This window comes from Emys orbicularis, chromosome 1 (assembly GCF_028017835.1).
Source record: "Emys orbicularis isolate rEmyOrb1 chromosome 1, rEmyOrb1.hap1, whole genome shotgun sequence".
Lineage (NCBI taxonomy): Eukaryota > Metazoa > Chordata > Testudines > Emydidae > Emys > Emys orbicularis.
The window spans coordinates 318,311,922-318,336,046 of record NC_088683.1 but is presented as its reverse complement, the minus strand read 5'-3'; the positions used below and the strand labels follow the sequence as shown (position 1 = coordinate 318,336,046).

General features: G+C 39.5%; 1 protein-coding gene across 4 annotated transcripts in view; it reads left to right on the top strand.

The window, feature by feature from the left end:
• The window catches only part of NBEA (neurobeachin), an 816,600-nt gene that overhangs the window by 774,724 nt on the left and 17,751 nt on the right, over nt 1-24,125 (top strand). For 2 of the 4 annotated variants that reach the window (XM_065403538.1, XM_065403529.1), the window contains 6 exons: nt 7,254-7,316; nt 7,639-7,728; nt 9,489-9,681; nt 14,410-14,481; nt 18,754-18,909; nt 20,143-20,313. In XM_065403538.1, coding sequence (XP_065259610.1) covers nt 7,254-7,316; nt 7,639-7,728; nt 9,489-9,681; nt 14,410-14,481; nt 18,754-18,909; nt 20,143-20,313 — 745 coding nt within the window. The remainder of the gene's footprint in view (nt 1-7,253; nt 7,317-7,638; nt 7,729-9,488; nt 9,682-14,409; nt 14,482-18,753; nt 18,910-20,142; nt 20,314-24,125) is intronic. The other 2 variants (XM_065403557.1, XM_065403547.1) reach the window with 1 other exon arrangement.

Here is a 24,125-nt window from a genome sequence, read left to right as displayed (position 1 = left end):
CTAGCCTTACCCTTTACCTTGTTGGCAAATTAGCATGAGGGAGAGGGAGAAATGTCTCTGGGCTTGACTGCCCGTGTGTGTGTGTTGTGGGGAATGACCACTTCCTGAAGTGCCAGGGCATAGCGCCATCCTGGATTCCAAGTGCAGGAGTGGCACTCCAGAACACTCTGGTAGCAATGTTCCTGAGACTGGAGGGTCTGAGCCCCCCATAACCTTAGCCACCCACCGCCTATGCCAGTATCCAGTGCAGATAAAGGTGGTAAGAGACAGCTTCCAGAGACCCAGGATGTGGCTGATGGACTTTTTGCCTGTAAGGAGAAGGGAAGACTTTAATCTTCACAGACTGAGGTCCCTCTTTGTACCCTCTTTTCCACTCACAAAGGGATGGCAAGGGGATTTAGTTGTGGACTGAGCACTACAGGTTAGGCTGAAATGGCTCAATCCCAAATTATTGGTTATTTGGTTTGAGGCCATTTAATCTCACACTATATCCAATAAAATATCTGATTTGGAGGAAGAGTGGAGGGCCAGATAATGCCCCTTCCCACTGTTAAATTATTAAAGTTGTGGCCTGTCACTTAAATCCACCCCTGTGCCCATGTTTCATTCACTTGATCAAATAACCAACTGCACTGAAGAATCCAGACTAGCTGAGTCACTGCTTGTCTGTAAAATGCAACCCTTCTTCCCCTCCAAATGTGCAATAATAAAACAGAAATCAATATTCTTAACCTAATTTATCAAACGTCCTGAAGATACTGATGCCATTTAACAGCTGTAGACACAAATAAAAAAGCAATATCTCACACCATTAGTACAAAACAATAACATTTTCAGGCTGTGTATGCTATCCACCAATGGGCTGTCAATCATGTTTGCTCTGCAGAACAGAGTGCTTAGGGGCTGTTAAGCATGCTGGCTGTGTGAGAGAACACATTAAGAAATACTGTGCCACTATTCACTGAATACAAAAATAAATGTGTATGAAAACAAATACATATTAAAACAATGAGGAGTCCGGTGGCACCTTAAAGACTAACAGATTTATTTAGGCATAAGCTTTCGTGGGTAAAAAACTCACTTCTTCAGATGCATGAAGTGAAAATTACAGATGCAGGCATTATTATACGTGAAGAAAAGGGAGTTACCTTACAAGTGGAGAACCAGTGTTGACAGGGCCAATTCAATCAGGGTGGATGTAGCCCACTCCCAATAATGGATGAGAAGGTGTCAATACCAAGGGAGGGAAAGTTGCTTTTGTAGTGAGCCAGCCACTCCCAGTCCCTATTCAAGCCCAAAGTAATGGTGTTAAATTTGCAAATGAATTTTAGTTCTGCATTTTCTCTTTGAAGTCTGTTTTTGAAGTTTTTTTGTTACTTTTAAAGCTACTTTTAAATCTTTTATGGAATGTCCAGGGAGCTTGAAGTGTTCTCCTACTGGCTTTTGTATGTTACCATTCCTGATGTCTGATTGGTGTCCATTTATTCTTTTACGTAGAGACCGTCCGGTTTGGCCAATGTACATGGCGGAGGGGCGTTGCTGGCACATGATGGCGTATATCACATTAGTAGATGTGAAGGTGAATGAGTCCCTAATGGTGTGGCTCATGCAGTTGGGTCCTCTGATGGTGTCGCCAGAGTAGATATGGGGACAGAGTAGGCAATGAGTTTTGTTACAGGTATTGGTTCCTGGATTAGTGTTTCTGTGGTATGTAGTTGCTGGTGAGTATTTGCTTCAGGTTGGGGGGGCTGTCTGTAAGCGAGGACTGGCCTGCCTCCCAAGGTCTGTGAGAGTGAGGGATTGTTTTCCAGGGTAGGTTCTAGATTGTTGATGTGCTGGAGAGGTTTTAGCTGGCGCCTGTACGTGATGGCCAGAGGTGTTCTGTTATTTTCCTTGTTGGGCCTGTCCTGTAGTAGGTGACTTCTGGGTACACGTCTCGCTCTGTCAATCTGTTTCCTCACTTCCACAGGTGGGTATTGTAGTTTTAAGAATGCTTGATAAAGATCTTGTAGGTGTTTGTCTCTGTCTGAGGGATTGAAACAAATGTGGTTGTATCTTAGGGCTTGGCTGTAGACATTGGATCGTGTGATGTGTCCTGGATGGAAGCTGGAGGCACATCGTTAATTGGTCAGTAGGTTTAGGTATAGGGTGGTGGTTATGTGACCGTCACTTATTTGCACTGTAGTGTCCAGGAAGTGGATCTCTTGTGGAGACTGGTCCAGGCTGAGGTTGATGGTAGGGTGGAAATTGTTGAAATCCTGGTGGAATTCTTCAAGGGCCTCCTTCCCGTGGGTCCATATGATGAAGGTGTCATCAATGTAGCGCAAGTAGAGTAGGGGTGCTAGGGGATGAGAGCTGAGGAAGCGTTGTTCTAAGTCAGCCATAAAAATGTTGGCATACTGTGGGGCCATGCGGGTACCCATAGCAGTGACGCTGACTTGAAGGTATGAGTTGTCCCCAAATCTGAAATGGTTGTGAGTGAGGACAAAGTCACAAAGCTCAGCCACCAGGTGTGCCATGGCCTCATCAGGGATACTGTTCCTGACAGCTTGTAGTCCATCCTCATGTGGAATATTGGTGTAAAGAGCTTCTACATCCATGGTGGCCAGGATGGTGTTTTCAGGAAGATCACCAATGCATTGTAGTTTCGTCAGTAAGTCGGTGGTGTCTCGAAGATAGCTAGGAGTGCTGGTAGCGTAGGATCTGAGGAGAAAGTCCAAATAGCCAGATAATACTGCTGTAAGAGTGCCAATGCCTGAGATGATGGGGCGTCCAGGGTTTCCAGGTTTATGGATCTTGGGTAGCAGATAGAATACCCCTGGTCGGGGCTCTAGGGGTGTGTCCATGTAGACTTGTTCCTGTGCTATAGCAGGGAGTTTCTTGAGCAAATGGTGTAGTTTCTTTTGGTACCCCTCAGTGGGATCAGAGGATAGTGGCCTGTAGAATGTGGTGTTGGAGAGTTGCCTGGCAGCCTCCTGTTCATAATTCAACCTGTTCATTCTGACTACAGCACCTCCTTTGTTGGCCCCTTTCATTATAATATCAGAGTTGTTTCTGAGGCTGTGGATGGCATTGCGTTCTGTACAGCTGAGGTTATGGGACAAGTTATGCTGGCTGTTCACAATTTCAGCCTGTGCACGTCTGCAGAAGCACTCTATGTAGAAGTCCAGTCTGTCATTTCGACCGTCAGGAGGAGTCCACGCTGAATTCTTCTTCTTGTAGTGTTGGTAGGATTAATTTCAGATTCCAGATTAATTCCACTGCATTATTAGTGGTTTGCTCAAATGTATTAGCTGAAGTCCCAGTCATTCCATCGGATGCCACTTTATTAACATAATACCTACCCAACAAACCATGCCTAAGGACAAGTAACCTTTTCAAGTTACCTTTGGGACAGATATCCTTCCCTTTCTCTATGCAATAGATGGGCACTGGATTTTGGCATAAGCGAAGGTACTTTGCAACAGGATCATGTAGGACAAAATTTCTGTGGACTCACCAGTATCATGGGAATTAACAATTAAAGAAGTGCAGAAAAATTAGGTGAAACATAATGAAGTTTTGGTGAAATAATATATCCTAGAAAGCTTAACTGAACATGGCAGTAATCTTTTCTGACATTAGAATAATTGACAAATGGGAAGAAAATGAAGTGGCTCTGTAGCCAGAAACGTCATTGTTTTATTATTTGTAAATAAAAATATAAGTAATTTTAAGAAATTCTCCCACTCCTTCCATGCTATTTAGTTATCCGTAATTACATGCATTAAAGTGATTTATGCTTCATGTTTTACATAGGCAGCGTTGGTCATTATTATCAAAGAGGGGCTAGTTGACTAGATGGACCAGTGGCTTCTTCCTGAATAATAGTCCCCGTGTTTCTCCATGTTCATCTTAAAAATATATAGGAGGAAAATAACTAATAAAAAGCCATTATACCATAAAATGTTTCTGTTTGTGTTTACAAGTTCAGTCAGTAATGAAGAAACCAATGTCAAAGAAAAACTTGAGTTTTTGGGTTTTTTGACATTTAATAAATGTGCCCTTTTTACCTATTACACCTGAAGAAACAAAGATTCCCTCTGTCATTTAATGGAAGAATAGAAATCTGCTTCTTTTATGTGAAAATAAAATACTCACCCAAAATGCCAAAGTCAGCGGCCACACTAAGAGAGAGACAAACATAGTTGCATGTTCATTCTTCAGGAAGGTGACAATAGGGCTTGATCCTGAAAGGTGCAGAGCACCTTCAGCTTCCCAGTGCCCTGGCAGATGTCAAGTATGTCTGTAAATGTGAAAATATAAACACAAGCATCTATTGCTCATGAGCAAAATACATAATTTTTAGAGTATTACTTACTGTAACTAAGATGTATCTATATTGATGTACAATATATGTACAGCATGTTTAACCATTAGCTACTTTATGAGAAGCAATATTTTTATTTTGAACGTTATAAAGTTGTATTTTTCCTGGTTACATAAATGAGGGTGTTTGAGCTGGATGTCCTTTTCAACTTGCAAATTGCATGTAATTTAGCAGATTCATTTTGTTTCCTGTGAAATACAACTAACAGCTTTGGGACAGGTATCCCCTAATTCCTTCCTTTAAGACCTTGTTTTCTTTTATATAAGACCTTGCTTTCTGTGATATAAAAGCTTGGCCATACACTACCAAATACTCCCTGAAGTGTTTGAGTACAAATCTTGTTTTATGTGTGGAAAAACAGCAGGGAGTCTCAATTCAGTTCCTCAAATTGCTTTCCTGCAATGCCTTACTAAGTAAGCTAACACTAATATAATTGTAGTTTTGCTGTTTCAAAGACGTTAAATTTGGTAAGCTAGTGCTTTCAGAGCTAATGCTCTTTCTACATTGAGGACATTTTGAAGGTGAAATAAAAGTAAATGTAATTCTATAAGAAAAATATTAAATTAGCTAGAATGATTGTGTGTTTCAAGGAGTGATGGTAGTGCTTTGTACATTGGTACTGAGGACTTGGTGGATGGGAGAAAGGAAAATGATGCATTGGAATAGAATTTTAAGGAACATTATACAAAGCAAGAGATGTGATTATTAAGAAAAAACAATTCTATTTTTTCTGTACAGGTCCTGTGATTAATTTGAAATACTGTAAGTGCCCCACCAGTTATACAAAAATTGTTTATAATAGCTATTTCCTATTCCTGCCTGTTGCTTGAGTTACTAGAGAAGTTCTAGGGAATCTGCTTTTGATCTGTGTATGCTATGATCTATTACAGTGTTTCCCAAACTTGGGACACCGTTTGTGCAGGGAAAGGCCCTGGCGGGTCGGGCCGGTTTGTTTACTTGCCCCGTCCGCATGTCTGGCCAATCACGGCTCCCACTGGCCGCAGTTCGCTGCTCCAGGCCAATGGGAGCTGCTGGAAGCGGCAGCCAGTATGTTCCTTGGCCCGCGCCGCTTCCAGCAGCTCCCATTGGCCTGGAGCAGCGAACCGCGGCCAGTGGGAGCCGCGATCGGCTGGACCTGCGGACGGGGCCGGTAAACAAACCGGCCCGGCCCTCCAAGGGCTTTCCCTACACAAGCGGCGTCCCAAGTTTGGGAAACACTGATCTAGTAAACTGAGCCCAGGGCTAGGAATCAAGAGAACTGTGGTCTATTCCCAAATTTGCTGCAGATATGCTGTGTATCCTTAGGCAAGTCATTTAACCTCTCTGTGTCTGTTTTCACCGCATATATAAAATGGGGATGATAAGACTTGTTTACCTTTCTAAAGTATTTTGAGCTGTGTAGAAGAACAAGAGCTACAGACCTGCAAATTCTTATTATTTATGGTGCCCCTGGTGCAGTAGCATAGTAATGTTACATACATTTTAAATAAAGCTATTTATATAGTTTCATTTCCTTAAAAAGTTCCAAATGTTTTTAAAAAAGACATTTTCACAAGAAAAAGATAATACTTATCATTCATAAAGGAATTTAGGATTGTTTGGGGTTTTTGTACTTAATATCTTTGTGAGTAGAAGCTGACAACAATACCCAGTATTGCCTGTTTACAGATTAAGGTCTTGATCCCGGTACTCATTCAGTTCACTGCCAGGATTACCAGTAACTTCATTGTTCTCAAGATCAGTAGCATAAAGTAAAGGTAGTGAGCATTTACTAGGATATCTTTAGTTGTAAAATAATGGATACTGTTGACAGGTAAATTTTAAGTGTCCATCTCTTGTCATCTGAACAAGTCATCCTGGTTTTCCTTTCTCCATCCTTTGCTATCATAAATCTTTGTCTTAGATTCTTATTTCGTCAGTATTTTATTTGTCATAATTCATTGAATATTAGCAAATATATTGTAATATATTTTTTAAATATTACCGACATTTTAGGAGATGACCTATGGCATCTATTACAACCTCTTTTTTGAGAAATGGGGAGAGGCCAGCAGTTGTTTTGTGTGGATTATAAAGAGTATATTTAATCAGACTGCACATTGAAGAGGTTCTACTGCCTCTTAAATTGTTTTAGAAGAAATAATATAATTTATCAATGTGGTTTATATTTTAGGGGGCTTTTTCATGTGCTGTTTTCTTTACATGCTAAGGTGAGAAACTCATTGACACAAACAAGAAAATTATTTATGGCACAGTCCTTTTGAATATATGGGTATATACTACTTAGTATTTTTTAAAATCAGCTGCTTAAATTAAAGTGTAGTTCTGGATTTTCTGAAATCCACTGAAATGCAGCCTGGGTATCTGAAAGGTGCGTAGAGTTCTTAAATAGTATCATTAGTGGAGGCAGTAATAAAAAAAAATGCCAGCAATTGTTTTAAATATATCATAAAAACACTTAGATGTCTGAGTGGGTTGTGTAGGTGGTTGAAACATCTCAGTCTGTGGGCCAGTTTCTACTATTTGTGGAGTTACTCTGTGTCGTACACTGAGAGCAGCATTTGGTCCTGAAATTTAAAGTTGAAATTACTAATTACCGGTATATATTTCATGGTTTTACAACAGTCGATATTCTGTCGTGTGAAAACTCATCCAAAATAAACTGAAAACTAAATATTGTCTTATCTGGTAAAAGAATACTACCTAGAAGTTAGATCATTATCTAAAGACTTTTATTGTAACTCTTGTAGCTATAGTGTATCTTGAAATGATATATTTCCAGTATTTTTTATTTTTAACTGCTGTGTTAGTGAAATTGTGATTATTTTTTTTCTTATACATTATCCATGAATTTTATTTCTCAATTTGCTTCCCCCCCTTTAAGATCCCAGAGGCGTATTTTATTAGAGATCCTCATACTTTCCTCCTTACAAAGGACTTTATTAAGGTATATGTGTTGTATTTGGTGCAAAGAAATCTCTCAAGACCTTAACTGCATGTCCTCACAGGTTAACATTTTCACATGTAACCCCAGCTATTGGAAATAAGAACGGTTATTTGGTTAACTGAAGCATGCTTGAAAGGAGAAGCAAAGCTTGTCTACAAAATACTAACACTTGGATGAGTCTGCAGCCTGAGAGAAGAGCACCCGGTGAATTTTCTGGACTTTTTTCATGGCTGACTTAGGATTTGCTTGCATTGTCAAATAGTGTGTTGACCTATCTCTTTGATGCATATTGATTATGACAATCACTCTCCTTTCCCTGCAGGCCATGGAGGCACAGATACAGAACTTTGGACAGACGCCATCTCAGTTGCTTATTGAGCCACATCCGCCTCGGAGCTCTGCCATGCACCTGGTGAGATATAACTGCTGGTTGAGAATTTATTTCCTTTCAACCTGAGGATCCTTTATAGGTCATAAAATACCTATTTAAGTAACACTTTCTTTTCATGCCCTGAGTTGCCTACAATGCCATAGCCCTTACTCTGTGCAGAAATTGCATGCAGGCTCTTAAACAGCACGGTGGAAGTTGGAATAGCTCTAACTTCCTACAGTCACTGACTTCTGTTGCCCAATCTTGGATTTAAAAACTATCTTCATAAATATGTATTTGCTGAGTATAACTGCATGAAATAAAAATGACTGCATGCTTTTCTCATATTGAACATTTTGTTTCAAAAAAAGGGGGAAACGTTCCAGGGTGATTTATGAACCTTGGCTGCTTGTCAGGAATGAAGAAATGTAGTTCAAATCATGCTAGAACCCTTCTGTCCATTCCTGTGAAAGAACACATCATGTCCTTGTAATTTCAATTTGAACTTCAGCATTAATTACCAACGCACTCTTTTATGTGCTCATTACAAAGAATTATATTATGTAGCCAAAGTGAAAAATACTGATATCTGTCCCTATTAGTGTCTTTGGTTTAAACATCTGAGGGCAAGAAACTTCCTATGAAGTTTCAGTAAACAGATCATAATATTTTCATTAGCTTTCATAGTTTCTATTACCCATAAGGAAAATCACATTGTGCAAATGGCAATTCCTCTGAAATTTCAGCTTTGCTCTTTTTTTAATTAAACAGTACCTGCAAATTTACATGATAGCTAGATATTTTAGATCTTAAAAATGTAGATAATGTATTTTAGACAGCAGTTTAAATCAGTAGATTCAGAAAATTCCTAGAATTCATCCTAGTTGATACAGCAGTTAATTTATGAAGACATCTAATACATGCAAATTGGGCTTCACGAAGCAGTGGACTTAAATTGCAGCAAGGGAGGTTTAGATTGGACATTAAGAAAAACTTCCTAACTGTCAGGGTGGTTAAGCGCTGGAATAAATTGCCTGGGAAGGTTGTGGAATCTCCATCATTGGAGATTTTTAAGAACAGGTTAGACAAACACCTGTCAGGAATGGTCTAGATAATTAGTCCTGCTACCAGTGCAGGGGACTGAACTAGATGACCTCTCGAGGTCCCTTCCAGTTCTGTGATTCATATAATCTCACTGATGATAAAAATGTTACTAGCCATGAGAAAAAATTATGTTTTACATACAGAATTATCACCCTGATTTTATAATCATTTATATCTTTTAATATGATTTGTAAGGAATAAAAAGTAAAGTCAATTCATGTAGTATTCTCTAAAGGATTAACTTAAATCTACAATGCACTAGAAAAATAACTAATCATCTGTGGGATTTCTGAGTTCCTCCTCTAAAAATTCTTGTTTCAGCCATTGGACTTTATATAATTTTATGTTTTTGATGTAATATTGGGTTAACTGACTCTTCTATTTGACTCCTCTCTACAGTGTATGAATATTAACTGTTCTGATCATTTTGTATTTTGATTTTTTGAATTAATGCTGATTTATCACTTTACAACCTGCAATGATAACCTAATGGACCTTAACCAAACCTTTTCTCTATTTGTCCTCATGTAATGATCCAGCAATAGTTTTCCCTCCTATATTGCTAGTGCAGATAGCATTGTTTTCCCTGTATGTACACGTTTGCCTACTCATTTTAACCTTGTTTTCCCTCAGACCTCCTCACTAATTGTGTTATCCCTTCTGTTTTCTTCTGCTCTCTTCTCCTTTCTACTCAACAGTGTTTCCTTCCACAGAGTCCACTCATGTTTAAAGATCAGATGCAGCAGGATGTTATAATGGTGCTGAAATTTCCATCAAATTCTCCTGTCACACACGTGGCAGCCAACACGCTTCCCCACCTTACCATTCCTGCAGTGGTAACTGTGACTTGCAGCAGACTTTTTGCAGTGAATAGATGGCACAACACAGTAGGTATGTGCTCATAGATAGATCTCTTATTTAAACATTCTGTAAGCAGTGCATCTTTTAAGTTTCAAGTAGAGTAGCTGGGTTAATCCCACTCGCCTACAGATAGGCAACAAATTTTTACCCACTTATCCCTCTGTATATTGAGTACTCACAGTGTCCATTTTCCATGGTATCACTCCAAGAAGCACCCTCCCTAAAGCCACCACATCAGCTTGGCAGCCAATTGCTTTGTTGCTACATCGGTATCAGTCTTTAATGTAACATTTTTGGGACAGTACTATTATTCTTGACACCACATATATAATATGCCACAATTTTCAGGAATACATAGTGCTGGGCTAGCTAGTATGTGTATATCACTGTTCACTATTTGAGGGAGTGTCAGCTATATTCAGATGTCTGTCACAAGAGCCAATAGTACAAGCAAAAACTAAAGGACTATGTTCCTTGGCTCCACTTACAGAGTGTCCAGTATGGATGAAGTAGAAGAACTTAATCATTACCCCTGTGAACAACTAAGTGGTCATCAATCTATTTCAACATTCCCTTCTATTCTAAATGTTTCTGTGCTCTGACACTGTGCAATACACATGTAAATGGTGTTGCACAGCTATCTGGTTAGAGGTAGTTTAAGCAAATCCAGGTATCTGACTTATTATTACCTTTGAGTATTATATCAGGTACCTCCACATTCAGAGGTACCCAAAGTTTATCCAGAGTTTTACACATCTCTTTTTAAAAGAGAATTATATTAATTTTGCTCAGCCCTATAGCGTAAAAGTTTGAAGGGTAAGAAGTAGTCATTGATGTATATAAATTGTGAAATGGAAATGTATTTAAAAGATGTTTTCTGTTCAGAATTAGTAATCTAAGCCTGCTACAGGTGGTGGCCATGTGGCTAAAAGAGTCATTTGCTTACAATCATTTGTGACACTGGCAGTTGAGAAACCCAGTGTAAGAGACCATAAACAAGTCAGTCTCCTACAGTACTTTAATACTAATTTTAATAACATTGTTCTGTTAGTCTTCTGTAAGTTTTTCAAGTCTTCTGGGGACATTGGCTAACCACCCTTGCCCATTAGCAGGCCCCTTGGGGAACCTCCTAGTATGTGTTACTGACTCCTCCATTTCTTAAAAGGATCTTTTAGTGGGCAGTAGAACAGTGGGAGTAGTGAAACGCACCCGCTCCCACCACTTTAGTGAGACAAAGGTAAATAATAGCTGGTGCGGTAGCTAAGGAAACCTCAGGTGTTCCCTAGCAACCATGCTTTAGTTAAGAGAAGCCTTATAGGCCTTGATTTTTCCTTGAGGTTCATGTAACTATTTTGTTCACTTACATCCACGTAAAACATGAACCTCTTTGCTAACATGCAGAATTCAGTTCACAAACCATATGTGAACTAAACCATGCATCCTTTGTGCGACCCTGGTACTTATCTAAAATACCACAATGCTTTTTGAATAAATAAGGCAAAAGAGAAGGGTACACAAAACAGTCAAGAAATCCAAAATAAATCCTACACTGTTCTTAGCTTTTACACTGTATGTGCCATTTTCTGTTACTTCACAACTGCATAATTTAGGACAGAGTATCAGTCTTAATGCTGAATTTTCTAATTCTTGCTGGTTTGGTTTACAATCTTAAAAAGTCTCTCTTGCCTACTTAGATTTAAATTATAAAAGAACTTTTAAAGGTGTGTATTCTATTATAAAACTGTGACATCATTTAATTGTAGTGTTTTTTACTTAATTATTCCAACAATAATAATCCAACAATCTAGCATTTAGAATAGGTTCATGAACATAAAACTGCACAGAGATACTCAGGTACCATCATAAGATGTAAACACAGCTTAATTTTTCCATAATAGTTTGTGCATTGTGCATTAATACTAAGTCTCTAGCTTTCTAAGGTGAGGTGTTAAACTACTGATTTGTGAAACTGATTTTACAAGGTTAATTGAGGACCCTCTTACTTTTATGACATGCTACTCTAGAGATTTATTTCATTAGTAGAAACTGACTATATTATTACTAAATATAAGGATTGTCAGTGGAAGATTCTTAATTTAAAAGGTATGGTGATAGTAAGTTTCAAATGTCTGTTGACATTACAGAAGATTGGGTTTGTCTTCTGACCTTGGAAAGAGTCATTTGCCTTCCCCCCACCAACTATCCTGCACCCAAATTGTGCTACCTCCGTCACAAGTGTCTTGCTCCACCAATTTTGCCTCTCCATCCCACCCCTTTTGTGAGGATTATTTGCAGTGATAAATAGGGCCTAAAAGTTGTGGCTCAGTAATATAGAAAAGAAAAAATCATTAATGTTTGCAGCCTGGTATAGCAAACTCCTGTATAAGAAAGGAGGATGATTTGTCTGACATTGATATACCATGCTCCTGGATACACACATCACAACACCAGCAGATAGTGTTTTCTGCCATCTTTGGTTGATCAGGAGACTTTTCCTCTCCCTATCAGATTAGGACTTTACCACTGAAGTGTCCTCAGGACTAGACCATTGCAACTCGCTCTATATTAAGAGACTCCACAGCAATACTACTACTGGTATATTATCTCTGAAACTACCTCACCATATCTAATTCACCAAGGCAGATACACTTCAGAATGCATCTAAAGAAACCCAAGCTAAAACACTCAGGGGCTTGGGGCACAATATTCTAAGTCTTGTATAGAATCATAGAAATGTAGGGATGGAAGGGTAATTAAGAGGTGACTCAGTCCAATCCCCCATGCTAAACCAGGATTAAGTATACCTGGACCAGGGGCAGGCAACCTATGGCACGCGTGCCGCTTTCGGCATGCGAGCTGATTTTCAGTGGCACTCACACTGCCCGGGCCCTGGCCACCAGTCCGGGGGGCTCTGCATTTTAATTTAATTTTAAATGAAGCTCCTTAAACATTTTAAAAACCTTATTTACTATTACTGGCACGCAAAACCTTAAATGAGAGTGAATAAATGAAGACTCGGCACACCACTTCTGAAAGGTTGCTGACCCCTGCCTAGACCATAAGAACATAAGAATGGCTATACTGGATCAGACCAAAGGTCCATCAAGCCCAGTATCCTGTCCTCTGACAGTGGCCAATGCCAGGTGCCCCAAAGGGAATGAACAGGCAGGTTATCATCAAGTGATCCATGCCCTGTCACCCAATCCCAGCTTCTGGCAAACAGAGGCTAGGGACACCATTCCTGCCCATCCTGGCTAATAGCCATTGATGGACTTATCTTCCATGAATCTATCTAGCTCCCTTTTGAACCCCGTTATAGTATGTGTGTATATTCATATTCTGCAGTAGTCTCCATTTCCTCTTATGGAGACTTGGGAAGAAAAGGAAATAAATATATATATTTATACGTCACTTTCCAGACATTTTATATATATATAAATATAAATTACATACACTGTAAGGGCAAACAGTCTAGTGGTCTGGCATGGAAAAGATCGTCATGTTATATCCCAATTTAAATCTTAGTCCCCTCTCCCAATCAATTGTGGATACCAAGCTTGAGATCTTGCAACATGACTGATTCGCTGGGTCCAGAGTTGTACTTGTTAGAGGATTTGATAAATGTATTTTCAGTAAATTGGCCACAAATAGTAGAAAACTCTGAAATGTCAATTCTGATTAAAACATCACAGATTATAGACGATAAGTGCTGCTTTCTTTACACAATTTCAGTTTGCAGCACAAAGCAAATTAGATATCATTTTCTTTTTAATTATAGTTTTCTTTTAAGTAAACTGAAAAAATAATGAAGCAGTTTCAATGAGCAGAACATTTCCACCCAACATGGGTTTAGAATGTTATTCCCCAAACGGATGGAATTTATGCACTTGTACTTTTATACTGCCATTTAAGATAGATCTACTCTGTCAGAATAGTATGTTAATATAAACTATCCATGTGTGATGGGAGAGGGGCTTCATCTTATTACTAGCTCCATCACTCACTATTGAACAATCAGTTCAGAGAAATGTGTAAATGTTATCTTCTTCACACACATATGGGGTCATCATTGTAAAAGCCAAGAACTACCAACAGTTAACCACACATATTCAAGATATGTATTTCTAAGCATAGGAGGAAACTCTGGTCCAATACACTGAATGGTGATGCTTGGCAAATAATGACTTTTTAATTATAGCTCTACATTGCACCAACAGTAATGACTCTCTAGTAGCACTTGTGTGGACTAGGTTTGCTAAATGCGGCACTCCCTGGCTAGGCCCCTGAAATATCTCTTATACTAGCAGTGGCTGGAATAGAGGTAGCTATGCCAGTTTTACACCACTCATGGATTTCCCTTCAGAAAAGGAATCTCCAGTTGGCTGTTTAAGCCAGTTTCCCTCCCCTTTTGTACCACTGTGATGGCGCTGTGAGGCTCTGTCCCAGTATTTATATATAACATAATGGTCGATTACACCATTGTAAATCAGGAGTTGATTTGCTGAAGTGAGCAACAGCAGATGTTGGCTCAAAGTTAGCATATATATATGTATTTAATTTTATTTATTTATTTGAGTAAATAACTTATATATTTTGTCACATGGAAAAAGGAATCTTAAAAATAGATATAACAAGAATTGTTAGGAGATTAAGCATTTTTATGGGGTATAATCATTTTACAATTCTAATACTGGAAAAACAATGTGAAAATTTCTTAAGCAAGTTCCATATTTGTTTTATTCCTCCTTTCATCTGTAGGCCTCAGGGGAGCCCCAGGATATTCTTTGGATCAAGCCCATCATCTTCCCATTGAAATGGATCCATTGATTGGTATGTCAAAAATAAAAGTATGGTTATATATTTGAAAACAGTGTTTTCAAGAATTGTTGATTAAGTTATATTTGTATGTTGTGCTTCATTTTACACAGAAAACAGGCAAATATTAATTCTTTTTCGAGTGTTTGCACATGTGCATTCAACTATTGGTGTGTGCGCACCCCAGGCACAATCACCAGAAATATTTATTTCTCAGTGGTACCCATTAGGGTAGATTTTCTGTGTTTATCTGCTTTTTTGTCAATCCCCGGTGCTAAGGGATGCCTCAGTCACTGGGCTTCAAGCCCTGCGTTTCCTGTAATAAAGCTATGCCCCTGAGTGACTCGCGCTCAAGTGCGTTGGGGAAGCTCATACTGGGGACCATTGCCAAATTTGCAAGGACTTAAGCCTCACATAGAAAAAGATGAGAAAGCCAGGTTAAACTTTCTGCTCATGAAGGTGGGACTGAGATCTCCATCTGAGCCAGGCTGGTCACACTTAGCACTGAATGCCCCAGTGTCAGTAAGGAGTGCTGCTTCTACTGTGTTAGAGTCCCAGCACTGATCCAAATCCCCCGGTGCCTAGGAAGAGTCATAAAAAGCAGACTACCAAAAGAGGGTGATCCACAACACTCCTCTGCCTCATTACCGCAGAAGCTGGTAACGTTGACTCCAGCACCTACACGGGTACCATCGAGTCCAGAGCCAGAAGAAGCTCTCATATCTGCGACACTGCATTGTACCAACACTATGCTTGAGGCATTTGCGGCTGCCAGGGATTTCCTCTCGCTGTTGGTACTGGTTTGGCTGGCAGTAAAACAGCTATTGCTATTGTTGTCAGCGGGCACAGGGGAACCAGCTGGATCATTACAACTCTCAGTACTGGACAAACTTCACCTACCCATGACAGCTCGCCCAACAGTACCATCAGAGGGGAAACCTGCGATGCTGGCCTCACTACGAACCTCTCCACCTGGGCACCAATCACCGGCACCATCAGGGGTTGCACCCCCGTGGTCATTAGAAAAAGAGTCATCCTCTTCTGAGTAGGAGATTGGGTCTCTTGTCCTCAAATCTGCACTCATTACACCTCCAAACGTTCCCACCCTTCCATGGATCCAGTCACAGGAGTACCATCAAGTGGTGGGCCAGGAGGTCACTGGGGTCTTACACTGATCCTGTGGCCCTTTTGGAATTTGTGGTATTTTTCCCCAGTTTCCAGAGCATATGCCAGGTGCTCCTATTCAGTGGCTTCAAAAAAGGCGTCCTTCACCTTCCCACCAGGTGGGCACTTCTTCCCAACTCCGGTACTGAGCTGCTACCAGACTTCAGGAGCAGGCACAACAGGATCCCGTAGATCAAGAAGGGGAGGAAGAGCATCAGAAACCAGTGCTGGCCTCCTCATCCTCCTCCCCTGACACGGCAGTCTCAGGAGGTGGCATGTTGCCTCCTCCAGATGACTATAAGGCTCACCAGGAATTGTTCAAATGGGATGGCCTTAAATCTGGGCATAAAGATGGAGGTAGTAAAACAGTCCTCCCACAGCCTGCTCGATATTTTAGCCACTGCAGGTCCTTCTAAAGTCATTCCTCTCAATGAGGCCATTATGGATCTTGTTTAAGAGTCTATGTCAGATCCCTGCATCCCCTCCCCCCACTTCAAAAAGGGCTGAGCAAAAGTGCTATGTACCTGCCCAAAGTTATCAGCTCCTTTACACCCATCCCCTCACCTCCAGGTCCCTAATACTATCAGCAGCCAATGAGAGAGAAAGGCTGGGACATCAGGGTGCAACCCCAAAATCAAAGGACTCAATAAGATTAGACCTCTTTGATAGGGGAGTTTATTCTGTGGGTGGGGGTTACAACTCAGAATTGCAAATTAGCAGATGTTGTTGGGCAGACATGACTTTAATACATGGGACTCCATGCAGAAATGTAAAGACTTGCTGCCACAAGATGCTAGGCAATAGTTCTCCTCCCTAGTGGACGAGGGAAAATCGGTGGCAAAGGTCTCATTATAAGCTGCTCTGGATGCGGCTCATATGGCTGCTAGGTACATGGCTTCCATGCATAGGAGTTCCTTGTTACAGTCCTTGGGCTTCTGCACAAGGTCCAACAGACTGTCCAGGACCTGCCCTTTGAGTGATCCTCATTCTTTTCGGAACAGAGAGAGACAAAGCTCCATGGGCTAAAGGACTCAAGGATGACTCTAAAGTCCCTTGAGTTGTACACCCCAGTCCCTTCCAGGAAACACTACAGGCCTCAATAATCCCTCTGTTACTCTGCCATGTCTACCTGTCAGGACCTACAGAGAAAAAGGAATAGGGGTTATAGGCGTAGACCATCTTCCCCTTCTGCAACTGCACCAATGCCCATCCCACCTAGCTATCCAGGGTGTGGAAGTGTGGTTTACATCAAGGCCACACAACACAAGATGAGATGTTCACCGCAGAGGATACACCACCAAGAATTGGTTGAAACTATCGTAAAGAACAAAATTGTCAGACACATAGATGAACATAATTTGTTGGGAAATAGTCAACATGGTTTTTGTAAAGGGAAATCATGCCTCACCAGTCTACTAGAATTCTTTGAGGAGGTCAACAAGCATGTGGATATAGTGTATTTAGATTTTCAGAAAGCCTTTGACAAGGTCCCTCACCAAAGGCTCTTAAGCAAAATAAGCAGTCATGGGATAAGAGGGAAGGTTCTCTCATGCATTGGTAACTGGTTAAAAGATAGGAAACAAAGGGTAGGAATAAATGGTCAGTTTTCAGAATGGAGAGAGGTAAATAGTGGTGGTCCCCAGGGATCTGTACTGGGCCCAGTCCTATTCAACATATTCATAAACGATCTGGAAAAAGGGGTAAACAGTGAGGTGGTAAAATTTGCAGATAATACAAAACTACTCAAGATAGTTAAGTCCCAGGCAGACTGCGAAGAGCTACAAAAGGATCTCACAAAACTGGGTGACTGGGCAACAAAATGGCAGATGAAATTTAATGTTGATAAATGCAAAGTAATGCACATTGGAAAACATATTCCTAACTATACATATACAATGATGGGGTCTAAATTAGCTGTTACCACTCAAGAAAGAGAGAGTTGTGGATAGTTCTCTGAAATCATCCACTCAATGTGCAGCAGCAGTTAAAAGAACGAACAGAATGTTGGGAATCATCAAGAAAGGGATAGATAATAAGTCAGAAAATATCATATTGCCTCTATATAATCCCATGGTACGCCCACACTTTGAATACTGCATGCAGATGTTGTCACCCCATCCCCCCCAAAAATATATTGGAATTGGAAAAAGTTCAGAAAAGGGCAACAAAAATTATTAGGGTTATGGAATGGCTTCCATATGAGGAGAGATTAATAAGACTGGGACTTTTCTGCTTGGAAAAGAGATGACTAAGGGGGGATATGATAGAAGTCTATAAAATCATGAGTGGTATAGAGAAAGTAAATAAGGAAGTGTTATTTACTCCTCCTCATAATACAAGAACAAGGGGCCACCAAATGAAATTAATAGGGAGCAGGTTTAAAACAAACACAAGAAAGTATTTTTTCACGCAACACACTGTCAACCTCTGGAACTCCGTGCCAGAGGGTGTTGTGAAGGCCAATACTCTAACGGGGTTCAAAAGGGAGCTAGATAGATTCATGGAAGATAGGTCCATCAATGGCTATTAGCCAGGATGGGCAGGAATGGTGTCCCTAGCCTCTGTTTGCCAGAAACTGGGATTGGGTGACAGGGCATGGATCACTTGATGATAACCTGTCTGTTCAATCCCTTTGGGGCACCTGCCATTGGCCACTGTCAGAGGACAGGATACTGGTCTTGATAGACCTTTGGTCTGACCCAGTATGGCCATTCTTATGTAAGAATTGACTCCATACATTTTCTTTGTTAGGATTGGGATTATAAATGGACCGCCTTCATTTTCCCATAGTTCAGTGTATAGCTGTTTTATCGGAGAATACTTCTGCAACGTACTTAAAATATTAGCACATATTATACAATGTGTTAGGCAGTTTATCAAGAATCAGTTTTTCACAGCATATAAAATCTTTTGTCTTATTCAAAGGAAAACCTGAAGACTCACAATAATTTTATATTTCTGACATCCAGTATAGACAGCTCCAAATGTTTATATTCAGAATGCTTACTGAACAACAGATTCACAGTTCATTGAAAGTTAAATGTATTCATTTTCTCCCTTAAGTGCATGACAGGAAGGTGTTGGAATGGCTTATTCATAAATGTGTTTTGCATTTCTTTACAGCCAATAACTCTGGTGTGAACAAACGGCAGATCACAGACCTTGTGGATCAGAGCATCCAGATCAATGCACATTGTTTCGTGGTCACAGCAGATAATCGCTACATTCTTATCTGTGGCTTCTGGGACAAGAGCTTTCGGGTTTATTCTACAGAAACAGGTGACTGTAAACACAATATCCTGTTTCTTATGGGCTCCTATGTCACTATATGGCTGTTAGTCACAGTAACTGTATTTAATGTACAGTGCTTACCACCCAAGAAATTATAGAAACTCTTCTTTATAAAGATCTGCTTGTAATAGCTTACGGATATTATTTTGAAGATAATGGATGTAATAGAAAAGCAAAAAGTTTACTGTTTTGCTAATGAAAGATATACACTGTGATATCAATTAATTGTTTCCTTGTGTAAAAAGGTGAACCAAAGCTATTTATTATATTACAATATTATTTTGATTGGGTGGGTTGATTTGTTTTACATGTACTCTACATTCAGTTGTTTGGTTTTAGTAATAGTGAGTGGTTCTTTGTTTCGTTGATCTAATGTAAAAGCAAATTTACACAATATACTACCCATAGTCAGTAGAATTTTTTGTTTCTTTGTTTTTGTTTTGTGTTCTGATCAAATTTCCACTGTAAGATATTTGGAGCCCGTATTACTTAAAAACTGATTGGAGTATTAGAAAAAGATGACTAACGTTGTAGGCCTGCAGTTGATGTTAATGTGCAACAAATATAGGTTCTTTCAGTATAATATTGTAATATCGTTATGGAACAGTTCATTTGATTATATATATTGACAATCATTCATGAGACTAGGTGAAATCATTTTGCACAGCAGGAAGTTAAAAGCTCATGGAACAATGACTGTTGGGCAGGGAGGGTGTCCCTAGCCTCTGTTTGCCAGCAGCTGGGAATGAGCAACAGGAAATGGATCACTTGATGATTACCTGTTCTGTTCATTCCCTCTGGGGCACCTGGCATTGGCCACTGTCGGAATACAGGATACTGGGCTAGATGGACCTTTGGTCTGACCCAGTATGGCCGCTCTTATGTTTTTATGTTCTTTTAACATTTAAGATCAGGGCTTGGGGTGTGGCTGATCTGCACAGAACAAAGGTCCAGGAAGTGCAAAGGTGAATAGTTTAAAGCTCACCTTTGCACTTTCCTGATCCTTGAGCAGCCTCTGTACGGGGCCATCCATCCTGCATCAAGTTAGAGCAGCCTTTGGGCTGTTGAAATTACTGCTGGCTACAAATGTCCCAAAGGGCCAAAAACATGGTTGAATTAAATTTATTTGGTTTCACTGTTATTTAAATTTGCTTGTTGTCAGTTGTATAAAAAAGAATACGAATACACACAGAAACCAAACTTGTAATTTCTTTACTGCAGGAAAATTAACTCAGATTGTTTTTGGCCACTGGGATGTAGTTACTTGCCTTGCCAGATCAGAATCCTATATTGGTGGTGATTGCTATATTGTCTCTGGATCTCGTGATGCTACCTTGCTTCTTTGGTACTGGAGTGGCCGACACCATATTATAGGAGATAATCCAAATAGCAGTAAGTATATATTGTGATAAACACCTGCTAACTTTATATTCTGTACCTTGATTTTTAAATCTGTTCCATTAACATCAATAACAATTATAAAATGTATATGTTATTCTTGTGAATTGCAAGTACAGTATAATAGTGATGAGAAATTAGTTCAGAAAAAAGTGACTATAGATATTTAAAGGGCTTATGTGTAGTAAAAATATTTCTGATAAATCATTTCAAGGCCTAATCATAACTTGAGAGCATTTTCTTAAATTCATAATTATTCCTATCACCTCTATCATCCTGTTGCAACATACTGGAACAAAAAGAGTTGGCTTTGTACCCTTAAGAGGCAGGACATGTATCTCCATATTTTGATTTCTCCTTCCCCGTAACTGTTTCCATTCCATTTTAATTAATTAACTTTTCTTATTTTGTAAGGTCATCTCCTCCCCCACCCTTTTTTTCTTTTTACGCCGTATTGCAGATATTAATCTGCACAAACAAAGGTGTCACACATATTGGGGAATCAAATGAGTAACTCTGAGGAACAGTCTTAAAGGGGAGTACAGTATTGTTATAGAAGTGGTGTGTTTGAATAAAAATAGGGAAAAATAAAATGTCAGTAAAAGTTTCCATGTGATTTGTGAGGGAAGGCTAGATTTATTATTATTATGTTATTCTTCTGTGGTGGAAAAGGGCAGCTTTTTGACAGTGCACCAGAACAGCTTGGGACAAGAGTAAATCAGATAGAGATAAATATTCAGTAATCATTTGCTGTGTCCCTATTGAGAAAATAGATAATAAAAGGCTAAAATGTATACTAAGAATGCAATTAGAGGAATTTTCTGTTGATCATTCAGGTAATCAAGATGTTTCAATATGGGAGCAAAAATGTTTACTGTTCTGTCAGCTAAAAACTAATGGACTCCAAGATGCAATTTGTAAAATTGTAGAACAGTTCTGTGAGTGTTCTTTAGAATTTCATAGACATTTTGTTGAATATGGTAAGAGCCCAAAGTGAAAATATTTACAATATTTGTGCATTTCCCAGACTTTTATTCTGCTTGTGTTACTTGCTGAGTTTTTAAAAAGTTTTACACAGTTATGTTAAATAAAAGGAAGGAATTAATTATCTCAGATTTGGAACTATAGTGGAGGCTAGTATGTACATATATAATATACACACATTCTCGTCCAGGGAATGTCACTGTAGAGGTCTGATAGCAGAGATAAAAATGGAAGGGACAAATCTGTGAAGATGTCTATGGCATTATCTATATAATACTATTCGAGGATTGTCACTCTGTGTGTCACTGAAATGTAGAATGTTGAGTTATTGTGCAGCGATGGAAAGAGCTACAAGTGTGGTTGAGAATTGTTTTTGTTCAAATATCATCAGGTTCAACCATCACTGGAATTCAGAGTCTATTACCATCCAGTTTTAAGTTCTCAGTCATTTTGACTTTATGAATTAAACGCATGCAGTGTACAGCTACAGTAAGGCATGTCTTTAGTCCTAGACCATTCAGATATCATAGATAACTCAACCAACCACCACCCCTACTCCATAGCTAATTTGAATACAACAGTATCATTGGATGTATGAAAGAGACTGCACAGATGGTAAAATACTTGGCCTAGCTGCCAAACCTGTGAGACACTAGAGGAGGCCAAAATCTAAATCTAATCTAATATGATTCAGCTAATGGAAATCCTTTCTTGGGGGGAAAAATTGATTGCCTTCTACATCTTCTCCTATATGGGTTACAGGCAACTTCCCTAAGAGTCCATTTGACAGTTGTTTTGGTTTTTCCTGAACGTATGTCGGTAAGCGATAAATCAGTTTCTGCCCTTTGGTAAAGGGCTTATTGCATTTTAAAACTCTATACACAGTCCCTGAATCCTTCTTTTAACCATCCAGATAGCAATGTCACATTCCAGGGTGCAATCCAGACAAGTGAGGGGTTGTATCACCACCTGCTATGCAACCTTGGGTGCCTCACAATGCTTTGCTGTTGAAGCTCCCAGCCCGGGCCACTCACAAACAGCCTAACAGCATGCAGGTCACACCCTGAGTGTCTGTGTATAGCTACAGCCCTGGCCCAGCAACTCTGACTTCAGCAGCCCGTCAGCAACATTCCAGTCACACTCTGGCTTCCAGCAATCTTGGTTATTACCTGCAGGGTGACCCCAACACACTCCTAGTTTCAAATTGTCCCCCCAAATGTGTGTTCTGCACTGTCCAGCCCTCTCCTGGACAATCCAGATACTGGAGCTCCATTGCCCTATAAGAGGTCAATGTACAACTGTTTGCTAACTCAAATGGAGTTACTAAGCAGTTCAGATTAACACTGGATTAGTTTTGATTAAAGAATGAGACAAGGTTTATTTAACTACAAAGCGAGAGGCTGTAAGTGAGTACAAGTATAAGGCATTAAATTCAAAAATGGTTACAAGAGAAATAAAGATAGAATGCTTTCTAGTAGCTAAACTTAACAAGCTAGACTTGGTTCAAGGTAAAATCCTTACTACACGTTCCCAGCAATATTGTTGACCAAATTCTTAGGTCAGAATCTCCCATGAAGTCAAAGAGCTGGTTCTTTTGTCTTCTTAGGTGAAAGAGTGATAGGAAAAGAGCCCTCAGGGTGGTTTTGCCCCTCGTTTTTATAGTCCAGTCACCCTTTGAAGTAGAGTCTTCTGAGGATTACCCCTCAAAGGATTACCCCTGGTTTTTTCAAACAGTAAAGAAGGTGAAATGGAGTCTGGTGGTGAAGGTGTCTCCATGCTTTTTCTTCTCCCTTGTGTATGCTGACCAGTTCTTTTTCTCACTACCCAGAACGCACAAGTTCACAGACAGACTCTTGAGCTGAAGTAGTAAATGTTGTTTATTTGCTGCTTCAGTGAGTGATCAGTCCACCAATAGGGTTAAATGCAAGTGCGCCCCCACATTCGGCTGCTTACCTAAAATACATTGTTACAAAGTTATTCATTATATACTGTATAAACACTTTTCTGCCTACCACTAAGATTAGTTTGCTAACTCAGTTGTTTACCTGATTGGACTGCTGGCCAAATTGTTTATCTGATCCCATTGCTGATCAAGTTGTTTACCTGGCTGTTCTCTTTCCTTGACAGACAAGCAGGCATCTTTTCACATGTTCCAACACCTAATATATATATATTTTACATATCAAATCCTACAGCTAAAATGCAGATTTGGCTTGTCTGCTGCCATTTTCCCCTCTTGCTGTCTCAAGGACCCTGTTTACTAATTCCATGTAAATTGAGGTAAACACACATTCCTTTGTCCAGATTAGACCTGTTTAATAATTTTTGCCTAGTCGGGGCTGTGTCGGTTTCGCCATGATATTATTGACCAGCAAGTTATTAGCTTTCAAATGATACCTCACAAGGCATATTTTGTACAAATAGTGTATAGAATGTGAATGCAGGGTGCTTTCATTCACAATCATATATTCAGGTCTCTAGCAAGAAAGATTTTATCCCTTATAGCCATGACTTCAAGTTGTCAAATAAGTTACTGTTTCCCACTAATAATTTTCACAATTCTTTAATGGTGTTTTATACACATTTTACGATCCTCTCAAAGATTCTTGTTATTGGAGATACAAGGGTTAAGTTAATGAAATAATTCTGTTAGGAAATATTTCTTTGTTGCATCAACATTTCTTATACATTTATTGCCAGTAGATTAGGACTTATCTTGTAGGAAAAATGAAAGTAAGATGTTCAGTGTAGGTTAAATCCAATTAGTTAATATCTTTAGAATGGCTCCCTAGAAAGATGTAGATGATATTTTCAGAAAAGGA